The 25355-nt window shown below is 43.3% G+C and overlaps 1 protein-coding gene and 1 pseudogene across 2 annotated transcripts in view; both read right to left on the reverse strand.

Annotated features, from left to right (window-relative positions):
* F5 (coagulation factor V) overlaps positions 1–25355 on the reverse strand; it is a 92384-nt gene that overhangs the window by 38845 nt on the left and 28184 nt on the right. For both annotated transcript variants that reach the window (XR_012787269.1, XM_075564621.1), the window contains exons 4-12: positions 16745–16957; positions 14912–15055; positions 11119–11340; positions 9436–9601; positions 8389–8563; positions 6731–6830; positions 5887–6098; positions 4430–4580; positions 551–763 (exon numbers count right to left, since the gene is read on the reverse strand). Coding sequence is in view for 1 of the 2 variants with exons in the window: in XM_075564621.1 (XP_075420736.1) it covers positions 551–763; positions 4430–4580; positions 5887–6098; positions 6731–6830; positions 8389–8563; positions 9436–9601; positions 11119–11340; positions 14912–15055; positions 16745–16957 (1596 nt within the window). In the remaining variant the exon portion in view is untranslated. The remainder of the gene's footprint in view (positions 1–550; positions 764–4429; positions 4581–5886; positions 6099–6730; positions 6831–8388; positions 8564–9435; positions 9602–11118; positions 11341–14911; positions 15056–16744; positions 16958–25355) is intronic.
* Positions 22089–23027, reverse strand: LOC142429355 (heterogeneous nuclear ribonucleoprotein A1-like 2; annotated as a pseudogene).

The following is a 25355-nucleotide window of genomic DNA, read 5'->3' on the forward strand; positions in this document are numbered from 1 at the left end:
ATTTCTAGTGTCAGAACAGGATTTGAATCCCACACTGGTGAACTCCAAAATTCGTGCGCTTTCTGAGGCTCAGCCTCTAGGGCATGGTGTCTGATGGTGGCTCACCCTAGAGTGGGTTGGCCATTTTAAAACCTGAAGGGGCATTTTGACTAGAGAAATTCTCTTTGTAGCTACATGTCTATGCTTCCTGTCAGTTACAACGGATCTTCCTGCCATTGTGTCCATCTTTACTTCGTACTTAACCCAAGGAAGATTAAATGAAGCTCATATTAAAGCCTATAAATCTCTATGGGGGCAGACAGCCTCATCTTTTTCCCTGCAGAGTGGCTGATTGGTTTGAACCACCAACCTTGCCACTAGTTTACCCAAATGTGCCACTAGGACTCTTTATACTAAATGCCTGGGTCCCTTAGTTAATTATCCAAATAGAAATTATGAGATACATTAGAGACAAGCTCAGGAGGCGTGGCTGTCTGCGAGTGACAGTGGAACCTTTATAAATGGGAAATTCAAAAGGCAACTTGCTCCACATGTCCAGGTTCTTACTCACCAACATTATCCATTGTGACAGTTACAGATTCTCCATGCATGGGGAAGAGGGCCAGGGTGTCCTCGTGCCTCTTTCCATAGACGAATGAGTGCCCGGTAAAATGAATGGTCAAAATGTCATCCTGGGTTCCCACACTGCAGAAGTGCCACTGGACCGTGTCATCAAAGCAGAATCCCAGGGCACGAATGCTCTCAGGAACATAGCCGTTGATCGCTGAAAGAGTCAAATCTGTTAAAACATCTGGCCTGTGCCAACAAAAGGGCAAGGGCATGCCCCTAATTACATCGGAAAGACGTGCCCCCGTGTTGATTTAGCTACTCACACCAATACCACCGCGTCAAAGCCATGACAATCTAAGACCAGCATTGCCATGTCTAACCCGTGACTCGAAGATCAAACTCGGATTCCCCAAGTGAGCGTTTATTCTCCTAATTTAGCCAAGGGGACAAATGTCAGCATAAAGAGAATGTCTTTCATTTATATTCATGTATTCATTCATCAACTGTGTTACCAAATATTCGCGCTCCATGCTCTGTCTTCAAAGCATCTTCTGAACACAAGTTTAGAATATTAACCAGGATAATTCTACTTGGAGAAAAAGTACAATATAAAAAATCCATTGTCTTCACACTCTGAGCCAGAAGTAATGTCTTTAAAAGCGAGGCAAGATTATTTTAGCACATTTTGGAATTGTTCCACCTGATGTCATATATATATATATATATAAACTATAATTTTCATTAAAATATTGAGTTCATACTTTTATTATCTTGAAAAGTAACACTACTTTTGGCAATATCCTTATTCACTTATTTCCTAACCATAGTAACAAAACCAAATTGTTTCCATAAAGGCAGGGACTATACCTGCTTGGGTCACTATGAAAGGCCTGGCCTTAAACACACAGCCTGGAGCTAGTGGGCATTTAATAAATATTTGTGGAATGACTGCTATTCTTTTTTTCTGGAAGTGTAGTGGATTACACTTTGGAATGCTAATCACAAGGTCAGCAGTTCTAAACCAGTCACTCTGGCTCTGCAGGAAAAAGATGCTTCCAAATGTGGTGAAGAAAGCTGATGGTGCCCGGCTATCAAAAGAGATAGTGTCTGGGGTCTTAAAGGCTTGAAGGTGAACAAGCGGCCATCTAGCTCAGAAGCAAATAAGCCCACATGGAAGAAGCACACCGGCCAGTGCGATCACGAGGTGCCCAAGGGACCATGTATAAGGCATCATGCAAAAAAAAAAAAAGATATAAGTGTGTGTATGTATGTGTATATATGTGTATATGTATATATGTATGTATGTATATGTATATATATATCATATTAAATGAAGGGGGAAGTGCAGAGTGGAGACCCAAGGCCCAAGTGTCGACCAATGGAGATCCCCTCATAGAGGGGTTTAGGAGAGGAGATGGGTTAATTAGGGTGTGAGGTAGTATCGATGAAGAACACAGCTTTCCCCCGGATCCTGGATGCTTCCTCCCCCCAACTACCATGATCCGAATTCTACCTTGCAGGGCTGGATAGGACAGAGGCTGTACACTGGTACATATGAGGGCTGGAGGTACAGGGAATCCAGGGGGGATGATACCTTCAGGACCAAGGGTGTGAGGGACGATGCTGGGAGAGTGGAGGGTGAGTGGGTTGGAAAGGGGGAACTGATTACAGGGATCCACATGTGACCTCTTCCCTGGGAGAGGGACAGCAGAGAAGGGGGGAAGGGAGACTCCGGATAGGGCAAGATATGACAAAACAACGATGTATAAATTACCAAGGGCATATGAGGGAGGGGGGAAGGGGGAGGGAGGAGGGGAAAAAAAAGAGGACCTGATGCAAGGGGCTTAAGTGGAGAGCAAATGCCTTGAGAATGATTGGGGCAGGGAATGTATAGATGTGCTTTATACAATTGATGTATGTATATGTATGGATTGTGGTAAGAGTTGTATGAGTCCCTTATAAAATGTAAAAGAAGAAAAGAGAAAAAAATGATTAGGGCAAAGACTGTACAGATGTGCTTTATACAATTGATGTATGTATATATATGAACTGTGAAAAGAATTGTATGAGCCCCAATAAATTGTTAAAATTTTTTTTAAAAAAAGATGCTTCCTACCTCCCGTAAAGTTACTCTCAGAAACCCACAGGTACAGTTTCCACCCTATCTATAGAAATGACTCAATTGTAGTCAGCGAGTTTGTTCTTCATTCTGGATGTTTTTATAGGTTTTAAAAAATTTTTCTAAATACTGTCCAACTGGGTAGCCACTAGCCACAGGGGGCTGGCCAATGGGTCCTTGAAATGTGGGTAATCTGAACTGAGATGTGCTATAAATGAAAAATGCACATGGCATTTTGAAGATTTAATAAGAAGTTTTAAAAATCAAAATCTCATTATTTTTATGTGGATTACTTGTTGAAATTGCATTTAGGATCTTTTGAATGAAATAAAATAAAAACTAATGTCACATATTTCTCTTCATATGGCTAATGATATCATGCTTAGTAAGGCAGAGGCTCAGTGAAAAATAGAAGGCCTTCAATGACATGGATTGACAGAGTGACTGAAAACATGAGGTCACACATAGGCAAGATGGTTACTCAGGACTGGCAGGGGTTTTCTCTGTCTCACATAGGAGCACTACGTGTCAGAACCAATTTGAAGGCACCAAGCAGCAGCAACAACCACAAAGTATTGAATTTAAAATGCCCAGACCAAATTCATTGCCATCAAGTCAATGCCGACTCATAGCAACCCCCCATGGTTTCCAGGGTTGCAACTGTTTATGGGCGTAGACACCCCGGCCTGTCTCCTGAGGAGCTGCTAGTGGTTTTGAACTGCTGACCATCGGATCACAGCCCAACTCCCAACCACAGTACCACCAGGGCTCCTAATTATATATATAGATCTTATGAAAGCCTACTGGACGGCACTGATCCACGACTATGACAGATACACTGTCAAAGTAGAATTATTCACAGAAAGCTGAGAATCATCCCTAGCACCTACGTGTTTTGATGATCCCTAATTGTCAATCACGGGAAGCTAGATGAGTAGCAGATGGATAAACTATCCTGTTCTGTGTGATCATGGTGACCTGACTCGCCACCACCAGTGGAACGACAGAGGGGACCTGGCTATGCAGATGTTTTCTCCTTGGCTCTGTGAAATGACTCTCACTGAGTTTTCGAGCTGCAGCACATGCCTGGACCTTGACCGGGGAAAGCCTTTACATTCTGGACTTCTTAGTGATCCCTTCAAACCTCTTCATGCACAACGTTAAGAGCCGTATGAAACAGTCCAACTCTCCGCACATGAGGTCAACACAAGCTGGGAGTGATTCAATAGCAACTAACAACAACAGGTAGTTTTGAGTTGCCCTTAATTGAAACACACGCACATGAAGAACATGCACATGTTTTCAAAACTTCATGTATAGACTCTCTGACTCCAGGGTCCCCAGACTCACTTAACCTGATGTTGATTCGACAAGGTGGCATTAGACTATTTTTGTCTCTCTCCTGGACACAGTGAGTATTTATCTTGGCCCCTGTCGAAAATCTCCAGATCACATGGATGGAAGCCTATGGCACCTTCCACATTGCTTCTCAGGGCACGTGTCCGAAGCAGGAGGTCATGTGATGTTTCCAAGGATGATGAGCACGTTGGCACTTCCTGTAAAACACTTGCAGGGAGGCCACCCAGGGAATTCGTTGACAAACCCCCATCCTGGAAATGAGGCTAAGAGGTACTCTTGAGCGAGTGGATGCTAGTCCACTATGTCTCTGCCTCTATGCACAACTGAAGGGGTGTGCGTGTGTGTGCGTGCGTGTGTGCGTGTTGGCGTAGGGGAGAGTGGAGAAAAAGTGTTTCAACTTACTGCTCATGATGTTTGATTCATAAAACTTCGGGTCCTCGTGTTTCACTTCATCAGGATTTTCACAAAACTTGTTGATGTTGTCCTCGAGGTACCAGCTCTTGTTCTCATCAAACACAGCAAACACCACCTGCTGCTCAATGTCGGCTGTCCTCTGGAGAGTGAAAGGGCTGTGAGATCAGGGGTGAATCCTGCGAGCAATGATTCTTCTCAGGAACCAACAGTGCACAACTCTGGGGCCGCTGAAACCCACACAGTCAGGTACTTGTGAGAACTCACTTTGGCACATGTTAGAGCCAAAGGTAGTATGCCAAACAAACCGAACAGATCTGCAAATCCACTGACCAACATAGACTGAAAGAGACACGCAATTTACTGTGCTAATAGAGATCAATTCACCTCTGTTATGGAGCACCTTTAAAACAGGATGATTTGCTGCATGGGTCCCAAGAGTGGCCAAGGGTGAAGCGCAACGCTGCAGCAGGAAAGCCATAGCTCTCCTCACACCTGCTTGCTTTCCCAGATCAGAAAACCGGGAATTGCCAACGGCCAATTTCTGATTTTCCCAGGTGTATATTTATTTTATAAGGAGCCCTAGAGGTACAGTGGTTAAGTGTTCAGCTGCTAACTGTAAGGTAGGTGGTTCGAATCCATCCAGGGAGAAAGATGAGGAAGTTTGCTTCGGTAAAGATTTACAGCCTTGGAAACACTATGGGGTCATTCTAATCTACCCTACAGGGTTATTATGACTCAGAAGTTACTCCATAGCAATGGGCATTTTGTTTGTTTTATATTTATTTTGTATGCCATGAGATGAGGCCTCTTTGATTATGGCTCGTCCTATCATTTCTTCTGGGATTTTATGTTAATAACACGAGACTGCTCTTCACTGAAGATAATCTCAGAAGACCCCTCTCATTGTTCACATTCTCCTGCAAAGGGAATCTCGCTAGCTAGTCGGGGTCAGACTTTACAGGAAACTCTTTCTCCGGGTGCTCTTTCTTTTAGGTAATTTCTCTAATCTCTTCATATTGCAGATTTCTAGAAATAAAAAGGATTGGTGCAGAGCGTTATTGTTCTTCCATGTGCATCCCTTGAGCCCTGGGTTGCGAGGCGAGGCAGGAGGGAGGAGGCTGTTGCCTACTATGTAAAGACATTAAAGTAGGCTTGGTGACGTGCTCAGAGTCACACAACTCATACCTAGAATCGAAAGCCCAAACAAAATATCACATCCACAGTAATCCTACTTTCTGCTGTAAGAATTCAGATGAAGGTAGACAGACAAGAAAACAAGAAAGTAACCAAAGGAATAAATGTCATCACCACACTAGTGTAAACAGGTGATTTAAGATTATTGATCTCTTAAAGGAAAATACCTATTATTTAGCAAGGAGCATCTAATTTGTTTCAGCTGGAAGAGACTCCTGGAATTTTGCAGGGTTACTTCAAGGACAAAATACCTGTATGCCTCGTTTGTCCAGGGACCTGCTCTTACAAATGAGAAGTATCCCTATAAGTCCCGAGGCGATGTCCCTTGTGATGTCCACATCACTGTAATATGGTCGAGTTAAACACTGGGCATCGTTTTCTGTGGGCTCATCAGACTCTAGGATGTTCCACTTATAAGTGTACGTTTCTCCTGGCTGGACTGCTCTGATCATGGATCTATGACCTGGAGAAAACAATTGTACCCAAAGTTGTTTTACTTCGGAAAATCATTTCATGGTTACAAACAACTATCAGAACTCTCATTAGAACCACGTGCTTTAGGGAAAGGAAACCTGACAGGGCCCTGGGTAGCATGTCATCATTAGAGACTGTTCTACAGTGGCCTTGCTATGACACCCAAACAAGGAAATCATGTTTTGTAAACACTAAGGTAAACATGGAGCCCCTCGGTGGTGCAAACGTTTAACACACTGATGGCTAGCCAGAAGGTTGGAAGATCAAGTCCACCTAGAGATGCCTGGGAAGAGAGGCGAGCTGATCCCATTATGAAACACCAGCCATGGAAAAGCCGGTGGAGCACAGTTCTACTCTGACACATAGGGGCTCACCCAGAGTCTGAATACATTACATGGGAACAGGAGGTTTCGGGACTGGTGGAAAAGTCAACAAAATCCCTGAAGTGAACAGGGTTTGCCTGTGACTTTTAGGATACAGTGACATATAGTCCATGTGAATATATATTCTATGTCACATATATTCACATATATTGACACTAGGCAAGAAAGGCAATGGGGAAAAATATGACAGGCGCTCTAAGGAAGACAGGTTCATCCTGTGGAAGTGAAGGAGTCAAACCTGAGGTGGAGGAAGAGTTAACTTCATCTTCATAAGGAGAGAAGGTCACTCCATGAGGGTAAATGCTATACGGGCGACTGGCCATATTTTTGAACATAATCTACAAAGATAAATCAAATTCATTACTCCTGATTTCAGGTTAAACACAAGAATTAGTACAAGATGCTACTTTTGCATAGTCACTTGTTGGATTGTGTGTGTGTGTGTGTGTGTGTGTGTGTGTGTGTGTGTGTGTGTGTGTGTGAAAACTGGCTATGTTTTTCTGAGTGACACTTTGTGCTGTCACTTGGCCAAAGCATTTGAGAGCACTTCACTCAGACATCTGAGTGGAAACGGCACGAGAAGTTTGACCTTTGAAGACAAATTAGCAGAGGCAACATTTCTCTCGGTCTATCACCTACTCAGTTCTCCGTTATCTCCTTCCTTCCCTGTGGCATGGTGGGTTATGCCTTGGCTGCTAACCCAAAGGCAAGCTCCTCTGCAGGTGAAAAACGAGGCTTTCTGCCCTGTAAGGATGTGCAGACTTGGAAGGACAGTTCTACTCCATTCTATAGGGTCGTTATGAGCCAGAATTGACTCGATGGCAATGAGTTTGGTGTTTTGGAGCCCTTTCAGCCTGGACCACATCTCCCTTTGCTTGTGGACTGAGAGTCTCATCTCTTGTCTCTCCTGCCTAGTTTCCTACAGCTCCTAGTCTCCTGCAGGCATCTCTTGGGGGCGACCTTGCATAGGCAAAGGTCCAGGTCCTAAATTTCCCATGAAGTACACTTGCCAAGAGCACAGAGCAGCAAGTGGGTATTTCTTAGTCTGCCCCCATCCAGAGGTGAGGGAGAGGTATCATAGACAAAGGAATCCTGATGAGTGTCATTAAATTTCAAGAGAGCCTTGTTCTTAACATCTTCTACTTGGGTGAATGCGAACACAATTGAATCACTCCTAATCTGTGCCAAAGATGGCAACCTTGAACTTCCTGCTGTCCATTTCTTAGAAAAGCATTGTGATGTGAGAGAATATTTATGAAAAAGTATCAGAAGAACACTCAGAGTTCTTTACATACACCTAAATTCATCTTTGGATCAAGACCAATCATTAGGGAGCTACCTACCTGGCCTAAAGAGTTTTGTTCCCTTGAAGAGCTTTTAATCATTTGTGTCTACTGTTAGGTTCTCGGGTAGAATGGGAAACACGGTTTTAAGAAGCCACTAAAATGGGTTTATTGTGCTAGTTGTAGGGATTTTGTCAAGAACACCATCTACTGCACACAAAGTATTCTTTTTTTTAAGAGAGAAAATTCCCGTAGGCTTTAGTATTAGGGGAAAACTGTGCTTCTCAGGAAGACTGAGACTCTTTCTCTCATATATTTCTCTTTTTTATTTTAGTTGCTAGAAAGATTAGAACAAAACTTGTGAACAAGGCCCAAATCATATATGTGTTTTAATATGCCTGTCTATACTTGATTTTGGTTGTCCCCACATCATCCTTTACCTCAATTCTCTTTCGTTCCTTTGTATTTTGGTAAATTGTTTCAGATCCTTTGGAAAGTATAAGTAAACATGAAGAATAAACACAAACCAAACACGGAGTTTCAATTTCACATTATAAGGATGTCTTTTTTCTTGGAAAAAGAAAACACCTGGTCAAGCAAGAGTGCTACTTACTTTGAGTGTGTCTCTGACCTGGGCTCTGATAATAGGGCCCAAAATGCCATCCTGCATATTGGGGTTCTCCACACGTTTGGTGAAGGATTCATCTTGATATTGTTTGTAGACCACCTTTTTATAATACTTCCCAATTTGGTTCGAGTAATTATCTAAATGCAGAGATCTGTATATTCTTCAAGTGAGATGAAATAAAAAAAATACAGACATACATTAAACCTCTTTTTCATGTGGTTACCCCAGTGTCATTGGGAAGTTCTACCTTAGAAGTTCTGCTCTTGGGTTAGCTAAAATGCTAGTTCTCTGAAAAACGTGTAATGCAGTTTTCAAAGTCCTGACATTGTTGATCTAGTTGGCAAGCTCGAAAGCTCTAAGTTCTCTACCACTGAAAAAGTCATGGTGCAGAAGCAGCTATCCCAGTCTTCTTGTCAATCTGGTTGCTATAGCAGCCCTTCAGTATCTCTGGGAAAAGGTCTCCATGGACTGAAAGAATAGGATGCACTAGGAAACTTCCTAAGGTCTTTTCTGTCATTTAATCTATGGTACCCTTATTGGTTTTCCAGATATTGCTGAATCTCTAAAAGTGCCTGTCAACTCCAGCAAGCCTCCATTGTCTTTAATAGACATGAGTGAATATACATGAATGGTATTTCCGTGAAGCTTTAAGTTATGAGGGAGCTGGAGTATCGTTTTGAATGTTTAAGAAATGTTTTAAGTGTCTAAATTCCTTAATTTCGGACTCATTTCCTATTAAGATTTCTAATTATCTAAAAAGTGAATCATTTTCTAATTTTTGGAGTTGAAAGGAAATCTTTTGGGTTCAGCATGGTGCTTAACAACAGCAGGTATTCAACACATGGACCCAACTATTTTTATCCTGGCTGTTTCTAAACTGAGGCTCTTTGGTGAGTTTGGGGTGATTCCAGATTGAGGTGGATAAGAAGACGTAAACCAGTGCGTGAGTTGTCAGTTCATCGCATTTCATCTTCATGTGTCTAGGATCAAAGGAAATGTGTCTTGAGCCTTCCCAAGGCCTCTCTGACTCACTTGTCCATATTCGTTGGTATTACGGGTGCATAGTCCCAAATGACTTCCTCTGCAGCTATGAAGTATTCCCATCTCTTCATGTGCCGCCTCTGGTTGAGCGTTAATTTCTTAGGACTCCTGGTTTTCTTGGGACAGTTTTTAATATCCATGTAAGCCTTCATCCCAGCTGGTTTGGGAAATTAAGAAATGGGAGAATTTAAGACAAGATATTAAGGTCAATCAGAGTGCATGTCTTTTAAATCAATTGTGTGGGAATCTTAAATTGTACAATAAAAGTAATACTCAAGCAACACTGAGCACTTGGTCTGGAACTTTTCAGCGGTGGACCGAAAGGGGAAGAGATGCAAAGAAAAATGGAGGAAAAGAATTTGGAAAGGTTATTTTTGTTTCTTCCAGAAGCAGGAAGACTTTTTGTAATCTCAAGAACCTTAAAACACTGTGACTTAGGTTTTTTTGAATTCCTAATATGCCTGATAGCAATTTATTCAACTCTAAAGTGAGGTTATATATTCATTGCATGATATTGTTGTTAAAAATTAAACAAATCAGTACCTAAGACACTTAGAACCGTACCTGGCACCCAAGTCCTAAATAAATGTTTATTTTATTGTTGGTGTTTTATTATATTAGGAATTCTATCTTTTAAAGAAGGAATCCTACTGGTGTGAGTGGGTCATCCCTTGGACTGCTAACATCAAGGTCAGTAGTTCAAAACCACCAGTTTCTCTTAAAGAGGAGGCTTTTTTACTCCTGTAAAGACTTACAGTCTTGGAAACCCACAGGGCCAGCTCTATTCTGCCTTATAGGGTTACTATGAACCAGAATTGACTTGATGGCAATGAGTTTGGTTTGATTTTTGATATCTTAGGGACATTATGACAATTTTACTACTGTAAATATAATTTTGACTGTCTGGTGCTAAAAAATACCCAAAACAATCACATGAAACATCTCTTTCTTCAGTGCATTGGTTCTACCCAATGGTTAGATAACAAAATAATTTCCAATGATGATCTCATTTATTTAGATTTTAATCTCTATTTATAAGAATCCTTCTCCTAGCAGTCTTTGGAACACAAATGTGTAGTAGAATAGGAGGTTATTTTATTTATGTAATACCAATAACAACCTGGGTGGATTTTCCCTTCACCTGAATCTCCAAATGTTCTTTGACCCCCTCCCTCAGCTGTTGTCTGATTCACTGAACACACGTGCAAGGAGCTCTCTCTGCGCCAGGCTTTGCGCTCATCTCATCATAAGACACGAGCTTTGCACAATAAAACTCTTGTCCTTTTTTGGTAACTTGGTGATTCGCTACATTTTCAAGTAAACGTTTGTTTTATTCAAACGCCTCTTTCTTTTGCAGCATTACTAGGTACACCATGAAATAATAGTTTGTGTATGCATTTTTCCTTCCCCTTTTCTGCTTTCCAGGAAGTAAGGATTTCTTTGATGTTTGCTTCATTTCCCCCCACCCCCTCTTTGTCGATTCCTCCACTTCTCCTCACCCTTAATGACCCTGCTCGAATAGTATCTACCCTGTTATCAGGGGGTAGGGTGTATATGTCTGCCGGGGGTGACTTAAAAAGAAAAAGGAACAAGAGCAGGTAAATGTCTTGCAGGAGGGGGGCGGAGGAGGGAGCACTCTATTCAGAAGCAAGACTGTTGGCGGCGTTTCCTTGCCTTGAACATGTTTGGGCATGAGAGATGAGATGGTCCACCTTCCCTCTGGGCTCACAGTCATGTTTGCAGTAGTGGACGTGGCACTGACGAGGACGATGGCTGAGACCTTATGATGGTTCTGCTCTAAGACCTGTCCATTGAAATGAATGGAAAACAGTTCTGGTGCAGAGCTCATTCCAATCAGATGCCAGCTGACGTGGTCATAGGCACAAACTGTTACATCTGAGATAAAGGAAGAGACAGGGGCCACAACAAGCAATCAGTTCAGCTCTCTATGATTGAAAATTCACTTATCAAACATGTATTGAGCATCTGGCATATCTGCATCCGGGGCGGTGAGTACAAAGTTCTGAGGGCACAGGCTCTCTGGACATGGTTTCTGCCTTGGAGAAGCAGACAACTGAGTAACAGGGAGCAAGCAGTCACAACACATCGCAGTACCTGTCATTATAGAGGTCAGAGTGGAGTTTGCTGAGAGCCCAGAGAGAGGAGAGAGAGGAGAGAGAGGAGCTCAGAACACAGAGATTGATGGGGATTAGGTCAAAGTGGGGACGGTCTGAGGGGTTTCCCAGGATTCAGGAAGGACTTCAGTACTAAAGTCAGGAAAGTCCTGGCCTGCCCGGCATGGTTGGTCACCCTAGCCTAGTACCATGCAGGGCTCAGCTGGCGGAATTGCTGGAGCTCCAATTGGGCTGAGTTCAAGAACCTCGTTCTCTCGGCTGGATGGAGGTCAAGCTTTGCCTCCAGGGAGGAAGCTGTGAAGACCTGGTGAGGTGTTCTACTGCTTCTTGATCCACTTGTGGATTGTTTTATTGACAAAGCAGGGAGTTACTGGGTGAGTTACACACCATCCTGAAAATGTGATGGAGGCCACTGGGAGCCTTTCATGAACGTGATCATGAGAACTAATACGGAAGCTGCTTCTCCCTTGACCCACAGAAGAACGATGAAGCCGTCTGTCTGGTAAACATTCAAGGTCTCAGAAGCCCAAAGCGGGCAGTTGTATTTTGCCCTGGGGCGTCATTATGAGTTGGGATGGATTCAATAGCAGTGGATTGGGGTTTGTTTCTCTTTAGCCCCAACTGCTTTCTCTTCTTCCTCCATCAATTCATAGTCTCTCTTATTCCCCGTTGCTCCCAAGGGGACTGAGCAAATATCCTGGCTTCTAACCTGGGTTAGGGTTTGAAACTTGAGACCCATAAATGTGAAATACGAGATAAGAGAGCTGAGAATCAGTTCCTTACTGTGGAGGGGGCTTGTCTTTTTCCAAACAGACCATTGTCCCTGGTGGTACAAATGATTCAGTTCTCAGTCACTAGCTGAAAGGCTGGAAGCTTGGAACTCATCCAGGGTTGCCTTGAGAGACAGGCCTGGCCAAGGGCTTGGAAAGGTCCCCGCCTAGGAAACCCTCCCTCCCGAGTCCTTGTACTCAGCACTCGGTGAGGGCCGGGGGCTGGGGGGTCTCCATGAGGCGGAATTGCCTGGGCGGCAACGAGCAGCACAACAGAAACAGCAACATTGCAGCCGGGCGGGGGTTCCTGTGTCACTCTTGAGAACAAGAAGCTAGGACGGGAGACAGGGAGGGTAGGGAAGCATCTAACCCAAAGACATGTGCACACGCATTCTGCGACCGAAGCTCATGATCAGCCTTCATTATGTTATTTAACTTACATTGTTTCCAAAGACAGCAGGGTTTTTCCCCTCTCATAATAAATAACAGGGGTTTTTATTGGCTTAAAAGGCAGCACAAATCACCTCACTTTGAATGCTCGTAGTATGTTTGTCAGTGGAGACTGTTGCCCTATTTTACTATCTTGGTATCAGATTATAAGTCTTTTTCTTTCCTTTTTTTTAATAATGTTGACAATAAAACCCCAAACCAAGTTCCCAGCGGTTCAACTCACAGTGACCCTGTGACCGTTTAGGAGACAGCATAGGGCGGCTCCACGGGGTTTCCCGGGCTGTCAATATTCAAGGCAGCTAGTTTTATAAGAGAAACTCTTCTCTGTTTCTCTCACAGCATGGTCCTGCTCTGTCTCTTTTGCCCTAGTGGTGCAGTGGGTGGCACATTGAGCTGCTAATTCTAGGGTCAGCAGTTGGCACCCACCAGTCTTTCCAAGGGAGAGCGATGAGGCAAATATTCAGTCTCCAAAACCCAAAATGAACAATTCGGCTTTATCCTACAGGTTCAGTATGAGTTGGAATCGATTTGATAGCAGTGGATTTTCATGTTATCCTCCTTAGCTCCAACTGCTTTCTCTTCTTTAACTGTAAATTCATTATTTCTCTGCTCTAATCAATAATTTTCTTAAATGTTAATTTTGCATATGGTGAGCTTCTTTTGGCTCCCAGGTATTTACAAAGATTGTGCACTTGGCCAAGAGACAACTGCAACTTCCCTTTTGAGCAACCCCCTTAGGAGGGCCCCTCTACTGGAGCCCACAGTACAGGACATGATGTGCTACAGACAGAATTGATTCTTTTTTTAAAAAAACAATTTATTAGGGACTCATACAACTCTTATCACAGTCCATACATATACATACATCAATTGTATAAAGCACATCTGTACATTCTTTGCCCTAATCATTTTCTCTTTTTTTCTCCTCTTTTCTTTTTTTACATTTTATTAGGGACTCATACAACTCTTATCACAATCCATACATATACATACATCAATTGTATAAAGCACATCCATACATTCCCTGCCCCAATCATTCTCAAAGCATTTGCTCTCCACTTAAGCCCTTTGCATCAGGTCCTCTTTTTTTTTTTTCAGAATTGATTCTTAAAGACATCCTCCCCTTGAGTAGAGAGTCAGTCAGCATTTGTAAGTATAAGTATACACAGGTTAGTCAGCATTTGTAAGTACACACAGGTTTGTCAGTTTGTGTAAGTCTACACAGTGAGACGACCAATGGCCAAGCATCACACTCAGAGAAGTGAGTGAGGTTTGAATACAGATCTCCTAAGGCAGAAGTCCACTAATGAAACCCCAGCGCTACAGGCTCCTGCTTTGGGGCCTCTGCGTCACATCTTGGTACAGTTTGTGGTGTGTCCTTAATGTCCCACGTGGAAGAAGTCAAAGGCATTAGAATACAATTCAAAATGCCCAGATCTCAACTTTTGACCATTTTTTAAATGTAAGTGAAGGCATTTATGATTTTTCACACATAAAGAATGGCCTTTGAGAGATTTCGTGTATTGAAAATATGGAATATTTCGTAAAGGCATTCAGACACATAGTCATTTTTCTGTCAGGATAGTATCGGGTCTACCACAGAGAGGTAACGGTGATCTAGGTGGGAGTCTGTTTACCTCATAACTGCTCGTGTGGTTTGGCTTTCTCACAAGCATCAATGTCCAGTGAATACCACTCCAACCATTGTTTGAAATGCTAACAATATGTTTTGGTGTGTTGCAGATTTTTCCTAGTCCTGTCAATCTTCCCTTAAAGTATCTTTATTACATTTGTCTTACTGGTCCTTCCTCTTTGGGATTGACTTTGAACTTCTGTCCTGTAGGGTTTTGTAGTGCATCAAGGTCACCGTGCATCAAGGACCACAGAATTCCCAAGGGAGCCCTAGCCAACTTCGTGGGGCTCTCCCCGGAGGTAGAACCTTCTGAGAGCTTTACCTCTACCAGCCAACTACTTACTGGTTAAATAAACGGATGATTTAACACGTGAAAACCTCTCCAGGAAATGACATTGTTTCTGTTCACTTCCCTAGTGCTTTGAGAAAAACAGCCATTAATTCTACTGTTATTGGATGGTAGGCTGCCCACCGGTTACCTGGCAGGGTCCCATTCACGTAGCCATTGACTGTGTACATGAGGGCAGAGGACGGGGTCCAACTCTTGCTTTCATCAAACACAGCAAACATCAGCACATGCTGCCGGTCAAACATCTTCGGTGTCCCATCCTCAGTCAGGGCACCTGCGGAGGGAAAGACATCCTTTGTAACAACGTGGCAGCAAGAGGAGACCCATTTGTTATTTCTATCTAGGACAGAGTTCAAGACAGGTGCCAACCATACCGATATCAACTCGACGTTCCTATTTTTTATCTTCAACAAGTAACAACTACTGGGACCTATTAAGGAGAGCTGGTTGCCACATAAAGTGTTTCTTCTGGCACGTGGCAGCACTGGAGCAATTAATTTCATCTCACATACAGTGGACACGTGATGAGTCAAGGCTCTAATAAAAGCATCATTCCCTCCAGCGCCCACAAGCCCACACTTAGATACTTTAGCTTGTAGGTAAAAGCTCCACACCGCCGGCTTAACTCATCTGTCTCGCTTGTACTGCATGGGGGCTTCTGAGAGAGTTGAGAGAGTACATGGGCTAATCCATTCTCATATGACAACAACAAGGAAAAATATATAGGTGATGCTGAAACCGAAAGCCTTCCATACATCTGAATTATTTTCAGTGGCATCACACTGTTTATTTTATATATACCAGACAATAAAAAATTGTAGTTGTGCAATGAATAAATTAAGTAGGAGGGATGTCTGCAGCTACAGCATCTGTGGGTGTATAAAGCTAACTCACGGCTGTTGAGTTGATTCTTAGTGACCCTGCAGAACAGAGTGGGACTGCCCCTGTTGGTTTCTGAAACTGGACGTTTTTACGTGAATAGAAAACCTCATCTTGCTTCCCTGAAGCTGCTGGATAGGTCGATACCTGCCCCACTACCCCCGCAAACAAACCAACAAAACATTGCCATTAAGTCTATCCTGACTCACTGTTACACTTATCCAGGGCTTCCAAGACTAAATGTTTATGGGACTGGACTCCTTCATCATTCTCCCAAGATAAGACTGGTGGGCTTCAACTGCCAAGTTTGCAGTTAGCAACCCAACACCTAACCCCCAACCTTACCAGGCCTCCTATACTCTCCCATATTGTTTCCCAGAATTCAGATAAACTGAATTCTCTTGGAGTCACACAAAAAGTCAATCTTGGCCCTAAGAAGCCCAGTCAGTGAAACTTCTTATGAACCCAATTGAGTGTGTCAGAAGCCTGCTACCCACACCGTTCAGTTTATTCATAAGAAAGAAAGTGGGTAGACAAGAAAAAAAAAAAAGAAAGAAAGTGGGAGTTACAGGTGTTTGTAGGTAAATTATCGATCTAACCCCAGAAATGTCCAGTTTGTTAGTAACACTGTGCGCTCTGAGGCGAGGATAGCATGCTGTACACTTTCAGACAGACTTTGGCCTTGAGACAATATTGCAGGTCACATATTTACATGGGAGAGGCTCCCAGGAGTGAGAAAATGGAGGGATTGGAACAAATGGAAGAAAATTCCAAATGCCAAATATTGGGTTCCCTCTAAGTCAGTGTTTCTCAACCTTCTAATGCCGCAACCCTTTAATTCAGTTCCTCACATTGTGGTGACCCCCCAACCATCAAATTATGTTCATTGATACTTCTTAACTCTAATTTCGCTACTATTATAACCCTGTGAAAGGGTTGTTTGACCCCCAAAGGGGTCGCGACCCACAGGTTGACAACAGCTGCTCTAAGTGATGTACAAAAAAGGCACCCATCCCATTATAGTACTACTTACACTCCAGCGCCTACTTTGTTCTTTAATCATTTTTCTTTTCTTCTCTTTTACCTTTCTTACAGATAAGCAGAGGTCCCACCAGCCCGGAGTTGAAGTCCTGTATCAGATTTTCATAGGAGTAATAGATGTGTGTGAGGCACGGGGGGTCGTCCTTGGTGGGTCCACTGTCCTCCGAGATACTCCACTCGTAGGTGTACTGGTGACCTGGAGCTACAGCATCATCCATCTTCTCCTCCGGGAGCGTATGGTCCTGGTAAGAAGCACCTGGAACGCAAAAGCCATGGCAGTGTCTAAGTTGTTTCTGGAGACTGCTTTTCCATTGCTTTCACACATCGGAGGGAACCTAAACTGGGCTCTGGAGAGGTAAAGATGCCTTCCTCTGGGGCAATGTTAGTATTTGAAGGGATTTCTATGCCCACATCACTCGAGAGACTTTGATATCATGGTGGCAGGAAGTGAGTAATAAATGTTAGTTTAGGCTTATCAAGTTTTCCATGGGTATCTAAATAATTGTTATTTCAATATAATCAGAGAACCGAGTCCTCAGTAGGTGAAAAAAGCAGCTCAGGATACAAGAAGACATCTTAGCCTTCTCTGCCCTGTTGACCGCTGACCGCTGACACTGACCTGTTGGGAATGGGATGGGAGACTATGCAGAATTACTTGTATATTATTTTGTTTTGCTTTTAAGTATTTCACATCGTTGTTTATCTATTTCAACTGCTGCCTTATTCAGTCATTCTATCTCTTCATCACGTATCCTCCTGATGATCCCAATGCTTGTCTCCGAGTCTTGTTCCTATAGGCAGTCCGGTTGTCTTTGTGACTATGGAATGTGTCTAGCCTCTGATGTTTACGGGTTTACCTTTGTCTTTTGTGCACTGGTGATACTGTGAGTTAGACATTGGGCTACTAACCTCTAGGTTAGTGGTTCAAACCCACCAGCTGCTCTATGGGAGAAAGATGAGGTGTCTGTTCCTATAAAGATGACTAGTTCTTGAATCTCTGTATAAGGTTGCTATGCGCTGTGTGTATGTCTGTCTGCTCAAGTATCACTTCCATACATACTTGCCTTCATCAATTTGGGGGAGGGGAATGTGTGAATGTGAATATAGATTCAAATATTTATACATACATATATATGTATATATATGCATGTACGTGTGCACATGCGTGTGTGTGCCATTACCCACTAGTGGGGAGGGGTAAGCTACAGAATGTAAAGATCAGGAACTGAGATGTTTAAGTCTAACAGAAGGCCAGAGAGTTGGGTGGGGCTTTCAACAACAAAAAGAAGATGTGGCTAGAGATGGAGCAAGTGAGGTCAGGAAGGGAAGAGGTCAGTGTCCGAGAGAGAGAGAGCTGGGCAGAGGGGATGGGCAGCTTCCACTGCTGGAGCAGGATTCCTCCTTTAATTTTGTGAAAGGCCGGTGCCAGAATTTCCCTTTGGGATGCATTGATCCTTGCTTTGTGCGAAAGCTTGAGGCGGAGGTGAGAATGTGGGCAAGGGCAGGTCAGCAAGGATCCGACCAAACACCTAACATGGTTTAAGTGAGGTGGGGAAGGGGCCATGGCAGCGGAGATCAGTCTTACTGGAGGGCAGGTCAAGTGGTTGCACAATTTGAAAACAGAAGTGCTGAATGGCTTTTATTCCTTCTTTCATCACCTCAAGGGAGGTGGAATTTACATACAATAAAATTCACCCATTTAAATGTTGATGTAAAATGTGTTGAGTTTTGGTCAAGGTCTAGTCCTGTACCTCCCTTCACAATCAAGGCGCAAAACACGTCCACCTCTGAAACAACAAAACAAAACCTGCTCCCACTGAGTCAATGCTGACTTATAGGTTCCAAGACCATAACTGTTTAAGGGAGTAGAAAGCCCAGTCTTTCTCCTTTGGAGCTACTGGTGGTTTCGAACTGCCAACCTTGAGGATCACAGTCCAACGCATAACCACTATGCAACCAAGGCACCTTCTCTGAAGAAAGAAAAGGTCTTGTTATGTTATTTGCGGCTCAGAACTGTCATCGCTTTCTGCACAGAGACAAACACTGCATTGCTGTCCCCCTAAGTTTGCTTTAACGGTGCTGTCTTGTAAATGGAATCATGCATTCTGTCCCCCTTCGTATATGATTAGTGTTAGCATAATATATCTTTGTTTTCATCCTTTACTTTTAATTTATCTTTGATTTAAAGTGGATATCTTCAATTCCACATGAAGTTGGGTCTTGCTTTTGATCTAATTTCTTCTTAATTATAGTGTCCCATGCGGGTACTTTGTTAAAAACCCTAACATTTGATAGTGTTTTCAGCCTAAGTTTATGCAGCCGTTAGGCTCCCATTCCATCATTTCTGAACACGGTCAGTGAGAGTGGTTCATTCTCACTGCTGTGGGCGCTTCTGTTTCCAGTAGTCTAATTGCCTGCCCCTTCCCACTAAATAGTCATGTAATTATTAACATGAACCAAACGCTCTGCCATCGAGTTGGTTACAATTCATAGCAACCCTATAGGACCGGGTAGAACTGCCCTGTGAGTTCCCGAGACTGACTCTTCATGGGAGTAGAGAGCCCCCTCTGTTGCCCATGGAGTGGCTGGTGGTTTCGAACTGCTGATGTGGTTAGCTGCCTAACTTGTAACCATTAAGCCACAAGGGCTCTTAACTATTGATGTAGTTGTGGTAAATGTTCCCTTCTTCCTTTTCCCCCATCTTTTGGATCAACCGATATTTTTATGGATTTTAAAAATCTCCATGACTGACTTATCCCACAAGCTGCCTGTCAATCCGTCATATTGTGGTGCTTGTGCATTGATGAGATGGGAAGCTATGCCGCCAGTATTTAAAATACCCTCAGTCCCTTCGTGTGGACAGGTCTCATTCGGCGAGGCTCCCAACCTTCAGACAGCCTTGCAAGAAAGGGCTGGTGGTGTTCTACTGAAAATTAGCGAATGAAGATCGTATGGATCAAAACAATGGTTCCCCCTAGCCTTAACTAGGCCAATGGTCCTGAAGCTGGCACGTGACCGACCAGACCACACTTCATTCTGTCTTGCATTTCACTGCCAGGTGGTGGAGCTGGCTCAAGGGTAGTTGACACATTAGCTTTGCTTTTTTTTTTTTTTTTTACCGGCAGTGCTTCTGGGTTCACAACACAAAACTTTCTCTTCCCACAGTCTGCCTTCATAGAACATTATAGAGCTTCACTTGTAAGAACCTTATAGGAGGATGCTTCTACCCCCCACCCCAGTTCTTGTGTGACTGTCATACATTTTACTTTTGCACACACATCATGCATTCCCCAATAAATTGATATTATTTTTGCCTTAAAGTTTAAATAATCAATTATCTTTTCATGAGATATGCTTTCTACTTGAGCCCTTGGTATCAACTCCTCATTTCCCTCCCTCCCTTCCTGCTCCCCCTCCCTCATGAACCCTTGATAATTTACAAATTTTTATTTTGTCGTTATCTTACACTGTCCGACGTCTCCCTTCACCCACTTTTCTGTTGTCCATCCCCAGGGAGAAGGTTATATGTAGATCCTTGTAATCTGTTCCCCATTTCCACCTCATCCTCCCTTCACCCTCCTGGTATTGCCACTCTCAGCACGTGTCCTGAAGAGATCATCTGTCCTGGATTCCCTGTGTTTCCAGTTCCTATCTGTACCAGTGTATATCCTATGGTCTGGCCAGATTTGTAAAGTAGAACTGGGATCATGATAGTGAGGGTGCGAGGGGGGTGGGGGAGCATTTAGGAACCAGAGGAAAGTTGTATTTTCATTGTTGCTACACTGCACCCTGACTGGCTCATCTCCTCCCCAGGACCCTTCTGTAAGGAGATGTCCTATTGCCTACAGTTGGGTCCCCACTTTGCACTCCCTTTCATTCACAATGAATTGATGTTTTGTTCTTTGATGCCTGATACCTGATCGCTTCGACACCTCGTGATCACACAGGCTAGTGTGCTTCTTCCATGTGGGCTTTGTTGCTTCTGAGCTAGATGGTCGCTTGTTTACCTTCAAGTCTTTAAGACCCTAGATGCCATATCTTTTGCTAGCTGGCCTCCATCAGCTTTCTTCACCATATTTTCTTATGCACCCACTTTGTCCAGTTTAATAGAACAACGTATTCTTGCATAGAGGGAATACTTGAGTGGAGGCCTAATGTCTGACATCATTTTTAAGCATTGTCTGCTAGCAAGAAATGATCTGCTTTTGTCTGTCTAAAACAATCTTTATTTTGACTGAGTAGAGAAGTCTAAATCCCCTCCACCCCCAACATCCCTCCTCAATTACTTTAAAGCTATGTCTAGCTGTCCTCAGTCTTTGCATTGTTTCTAGTGAGAAGTGCGCTGTCACTCTTATTCCTGTTCCTCTATAGATAGTGGAGTCTTTGGATGATGGAAATGACTAAAATGTTTGGCTGCTAACAGAAAGGCTGGATGTTCAAGTACACAGAGGCACCTCAAAAGAAAAACCTGGTGATCTACTCTTTAAAAAAAATCAGCCACCGGAACCCTATGGAGCACAGTTATATTCTGTATGCACAAATCACTTGACTTGCTGGCAACTGCCTGCTAAGTAGGCATCTAGAAACTCACTGCCATCAATCAATTCCAACTCATAGTGACCCTATCGGGCAGGTACAACTCTTCTTTTGCCCTTTGGTTTCCCAAGGCTATAATCTTTTTAATTAAATTGTTTATTACTTACACACAATAATGGATGACACATAAGTCACAACTCCATCTATAATTTTATGTTATCATGATTCAACTTAGATATGCTGCATATGATGTGCCAACAGCCATTTTCTACAACTAAATAAGCTCTCTTAACTTACTTGGGTGACCGTTTTAATCGCAAACTCCAGGTTACACAACAGTAACTTTCAGCTCAACTACAACCATGGTTTCTGAAAACAATGGTTCCTCTTCCCCCAAGCAGTCTAAGGTTACCTGTAAGTATATTTCAAATCAACCTGGCATCACATTGATGCAATGCTATACTGCACGCTGTTGGGCAGTTTATCAAGATGGCTTACGAGTAGCCTAATTTTCCACAGCACATTAAAAAAGACTTGTATTCAGTGTCATGATCAGGCTATTATATTTAGCAATCAACAGCATGGGTGCAGAAAGAAAGAAGAAAGACTACATCAAAGTCCTTTGTTGGAGTGCTTTACACTTTCCACAGTACAGAAACTTAAATAACCTGTCATACAATTAGGCACAGACACAGTCCTTTTGCCCACACACATGGGCATATGATCTAAAACACATCGTCTTTGTCATCACTGTGCTTGGCTGAGTTCACAAATCTGTTGTAACCTGGAGCTTCCCTGTCACTTATCTGGCTCTCCTCTACTGCTTAGTAAGGTGTGTTTCCTGGCACTGATCACAGCCTTCTGCCACTGCCATAGCGATGACTACTGCTTGAGTCACCTTGGTTTCATGGTTTGGCAAAGTATTGACCTCCACCACTGTAAGGGCCAGAGTGTCTGCCTCCAAAGTTTCCTCCCTTCATCAGTACAAAATTGAAAGGTTGATTGCTATAATAGTCCAAATCATTGTAGCTTCTGCCACCTCCAAAACTGCCTCCATCATTACCAAATCCATTATAACCATCCCCACTGCCACCATATCCACCACAGCTGCCACTAAATCTAGCCCGTCCACTGCAGTTTTCGCTCTGAGAAAAGTTGTCATTCCCACCCAAACCACTTCCTGGTCCACCATCGAAGTTTCCAGAACTGCTTCGACCTCTTTGGCTGGAAGAGACCCTAGCTATCTCTTGCTTGGCAGGGCTTTCCTTACTTCACAGTTGTGGCCATTCACAGTGTGGTATTTCTGAATGACAATCTTATCTACGGAGTCATGGTCATCAAAGACCACCAAAGCAAAGCTCCCTCTTCTTGCTACTACTTCAATCAGTCATGATTCCAATCTCCTCAGTTTTCTCCTATTGCTTGAAATAGTCCTGTAGGTGGTGCTCTTTGGTGTCTTCTTTGATGTCACCAACAAAGATCTCTTTCACAGTTAAACGGGCACCTGGTTTTTGAGAGTCTTCTCCTGAGTCAGCCCTCTTTGGTTCCACCACTCTTCCATCAACCTTGGGTGCTCTTGTCTTCATGACTGCATCTGCCTCCTCCACCGTAGGGAAAGGGACAAACCCAGAGCCCCTGGAGCACTTGGTGTTTGGATCGCTCATGACCACAAGGTCCTGAGCACTACTCACAATGGTTCTGCAGACTCTCATCTGTTGTTTCAAACTCAACCTGCCAGTGCAGAGTTTCTGCAGCTGTTTGGGCTCTTTAGAAAACTCTGACTTAGACATGATGGCAAGGGAGGGTGCTGGCGAGGTGGGGGTGGGAAACCCTAACGATGTTTGCTTCAAGGCATCCACAGGTAGAAAGGGGCTATAAATCTTTACAGGAGCAGAAAGCCTCGTCTTTTTCCTTCAGAGTCAGTGGTGGTTTTGAACTGCTAACCTTGTGGTTAGCAACCCAACTCATGATGCATTTTGTTACCAGGGTTCTTGGTAATTTTACAGTGGCTATTTTATTCTGTAGCTACTTTTAACATATTCCTCAATGACAGATTTTCAGCAGCGTGATTAAGATATGCCCAGGTGTCATTTTCATATTTCTTCATATCACTCATGAGGAAACAGAACCAACCATTTAAACACAAAGTGTCAATTCATAGGCCACAGGAGTCTCTAGGTGGTACAAATAGTTAGCACACTTGACTACTCACTGCACATCCCTCTGTTAGACTCTACCCACAGGTCTTTTGCCAGAAAGGTATGGTTACTTATTTCTGAAAACTTCATGCCTTGAGGGTGAGTGAGAGAAGAGCAAGCAGAGAAAGTGGGGAAGGAGGCTGGGGAAGAGGGGGATGTGAAGGGGGTTGGGAGAACCACACCCTCGGGGGTTTTACTGGGATTCTGTCACAGCTTTGATGAGATGGGCTGAGAAACTAGATCTAATCCATTTTTCTTTGTATATGTTATATTCCACAAATAAAAAGGGAAAATCCTAAAGATAAATAGAAAAGGTTTTCACGAGAGGAGTCACAGCCTTAAAGACCTTCCTGATTCCTCACGCATTAGACTTAAACACTGGTCTGAGTGGTTCGAAAAGAGGACAAGGAAACTTAAAACTAACTTAAGTTCTTTTATGACAGCTAGTTTCAAGCCAACAAGCAAACATTTGGCCATTGAAAATGCTAGGGAGCACAGTTTTAACGCAGACACATATGATCTTGTCATGAATTGGAATGTGTCCAATAGCAAATGATTTAAGAGGCTAGATAAAACAGTGACTGGCTTGCTGAAGACAAATGGGTGTATAAGCAAATGTGGTGAAGAAAGCTGATGGAGCCCAGCTATCAAGAGATATAGCATCTGGGGTATTAAAGGCTTGAAGGTAAACAAGCGGCCATCTAGCTCAGAAACAACAAAGCCCATATGGAAGAAGCACACCAGCCTGTGTTATCACAAGGTGCTTAAGGGTTCAGGTATCAGGAATCAAAGAGCAAAAAAACCCAAATCATTAGGCGTGCAGACTGGGGACCCAAGACCAATCTGAAGGCAAGTAGACATCCCCTTACAGAAAGGCCACAGGGAGGAGATGAGCCAGTCAGGGTGCAGTGTAGCAACGATGAAACATACAACATTCCTCTGGTTCCTAAATGCTTCCCTTCCCCCCGCCCCACTATCATGATACCAATTCTACCTCACAAATCTGGCCAGACCATAGGATGTACACTGGTACAGATAGGAACTGGAAACACAGGGAATCCAGGACAGATGATCCATTCAGGATCAGTGATGAGAGTGGCGATACCAGGAGAGTAGAAGGAGGGTGAGGTGGAAAGGGGGAACCGATTACAAGGATCTACATATAACCTCCTCCCTGTGGGATGGACAACAGAAAAGTGGTGAAAGGAGATGTCGGATAGTGTAAGATATGACAAAATAATAATAATCTATAAATTATCAAGGGTTCCTGAGGGAGGGGGTGTGGGGAAGGAGGGGCGAAAAATGAAGAGCTGATACCAAGGGCTCAAGTAGAAAGAAAATGTTTGAGAATGATGATGGCAACAAATGTACAAATGTGCTTGACACAATGGATGGATGGATGGATGGATTGTGATAAGAGTTGTACGAGCCCCCAATAAAATGATTTAAAAAAAACAAACAGTGAATGGCTTTTTAAGAATATCAAACTGTTTCCAAATAATGGTCAGGGTCTGGCACTCAGGCTGTGTATTAAATCTATACATCTAAAAACCAGACAAAATCAACCAAGCCAGACCCACAGCAGGCAAGTCGATTCTGTCTCATAGTAACCGTATGTAGGGCTCTGAGACTGTAAATCTTTATGGGAGCACACAGCCTCATCTTGCCAATTCGCCGGCAGATTTGAACTGCCGGCCTGGTGGCTAGGAGTCCAGCACTTACCAACAGGGCTTCCGGGGATCCCAGGTCTAGTACACATGGTGTTTACATGCTCATCTCAGTGGCTAGAATACAGGACTAGAATTTCACACCCTTCTCACAGTTATTGTAAGATAAATTTCAAAATATAGAAATGAATGAGTGATGTGGATTAGAAAGATGTCCCCCCTCTTACTCTACCAGGGACGAGACATCAATGGA

This window comes from Tenrec ecaudatus, chromosome 1 (assembly GCF_050624435.1).
Source record: "Tenrec ecaudatus isolate mTenEca1 chromosome 1, mTenEca1.hap1, whole genome shotgun sequence".
Taxonomy (NCBI): Eukaryota; Metazoa; Chordata; class Mammalia; order Afrosoricida; family Tenrecidae; genus Tenrec; species Tenrec ecaudatus.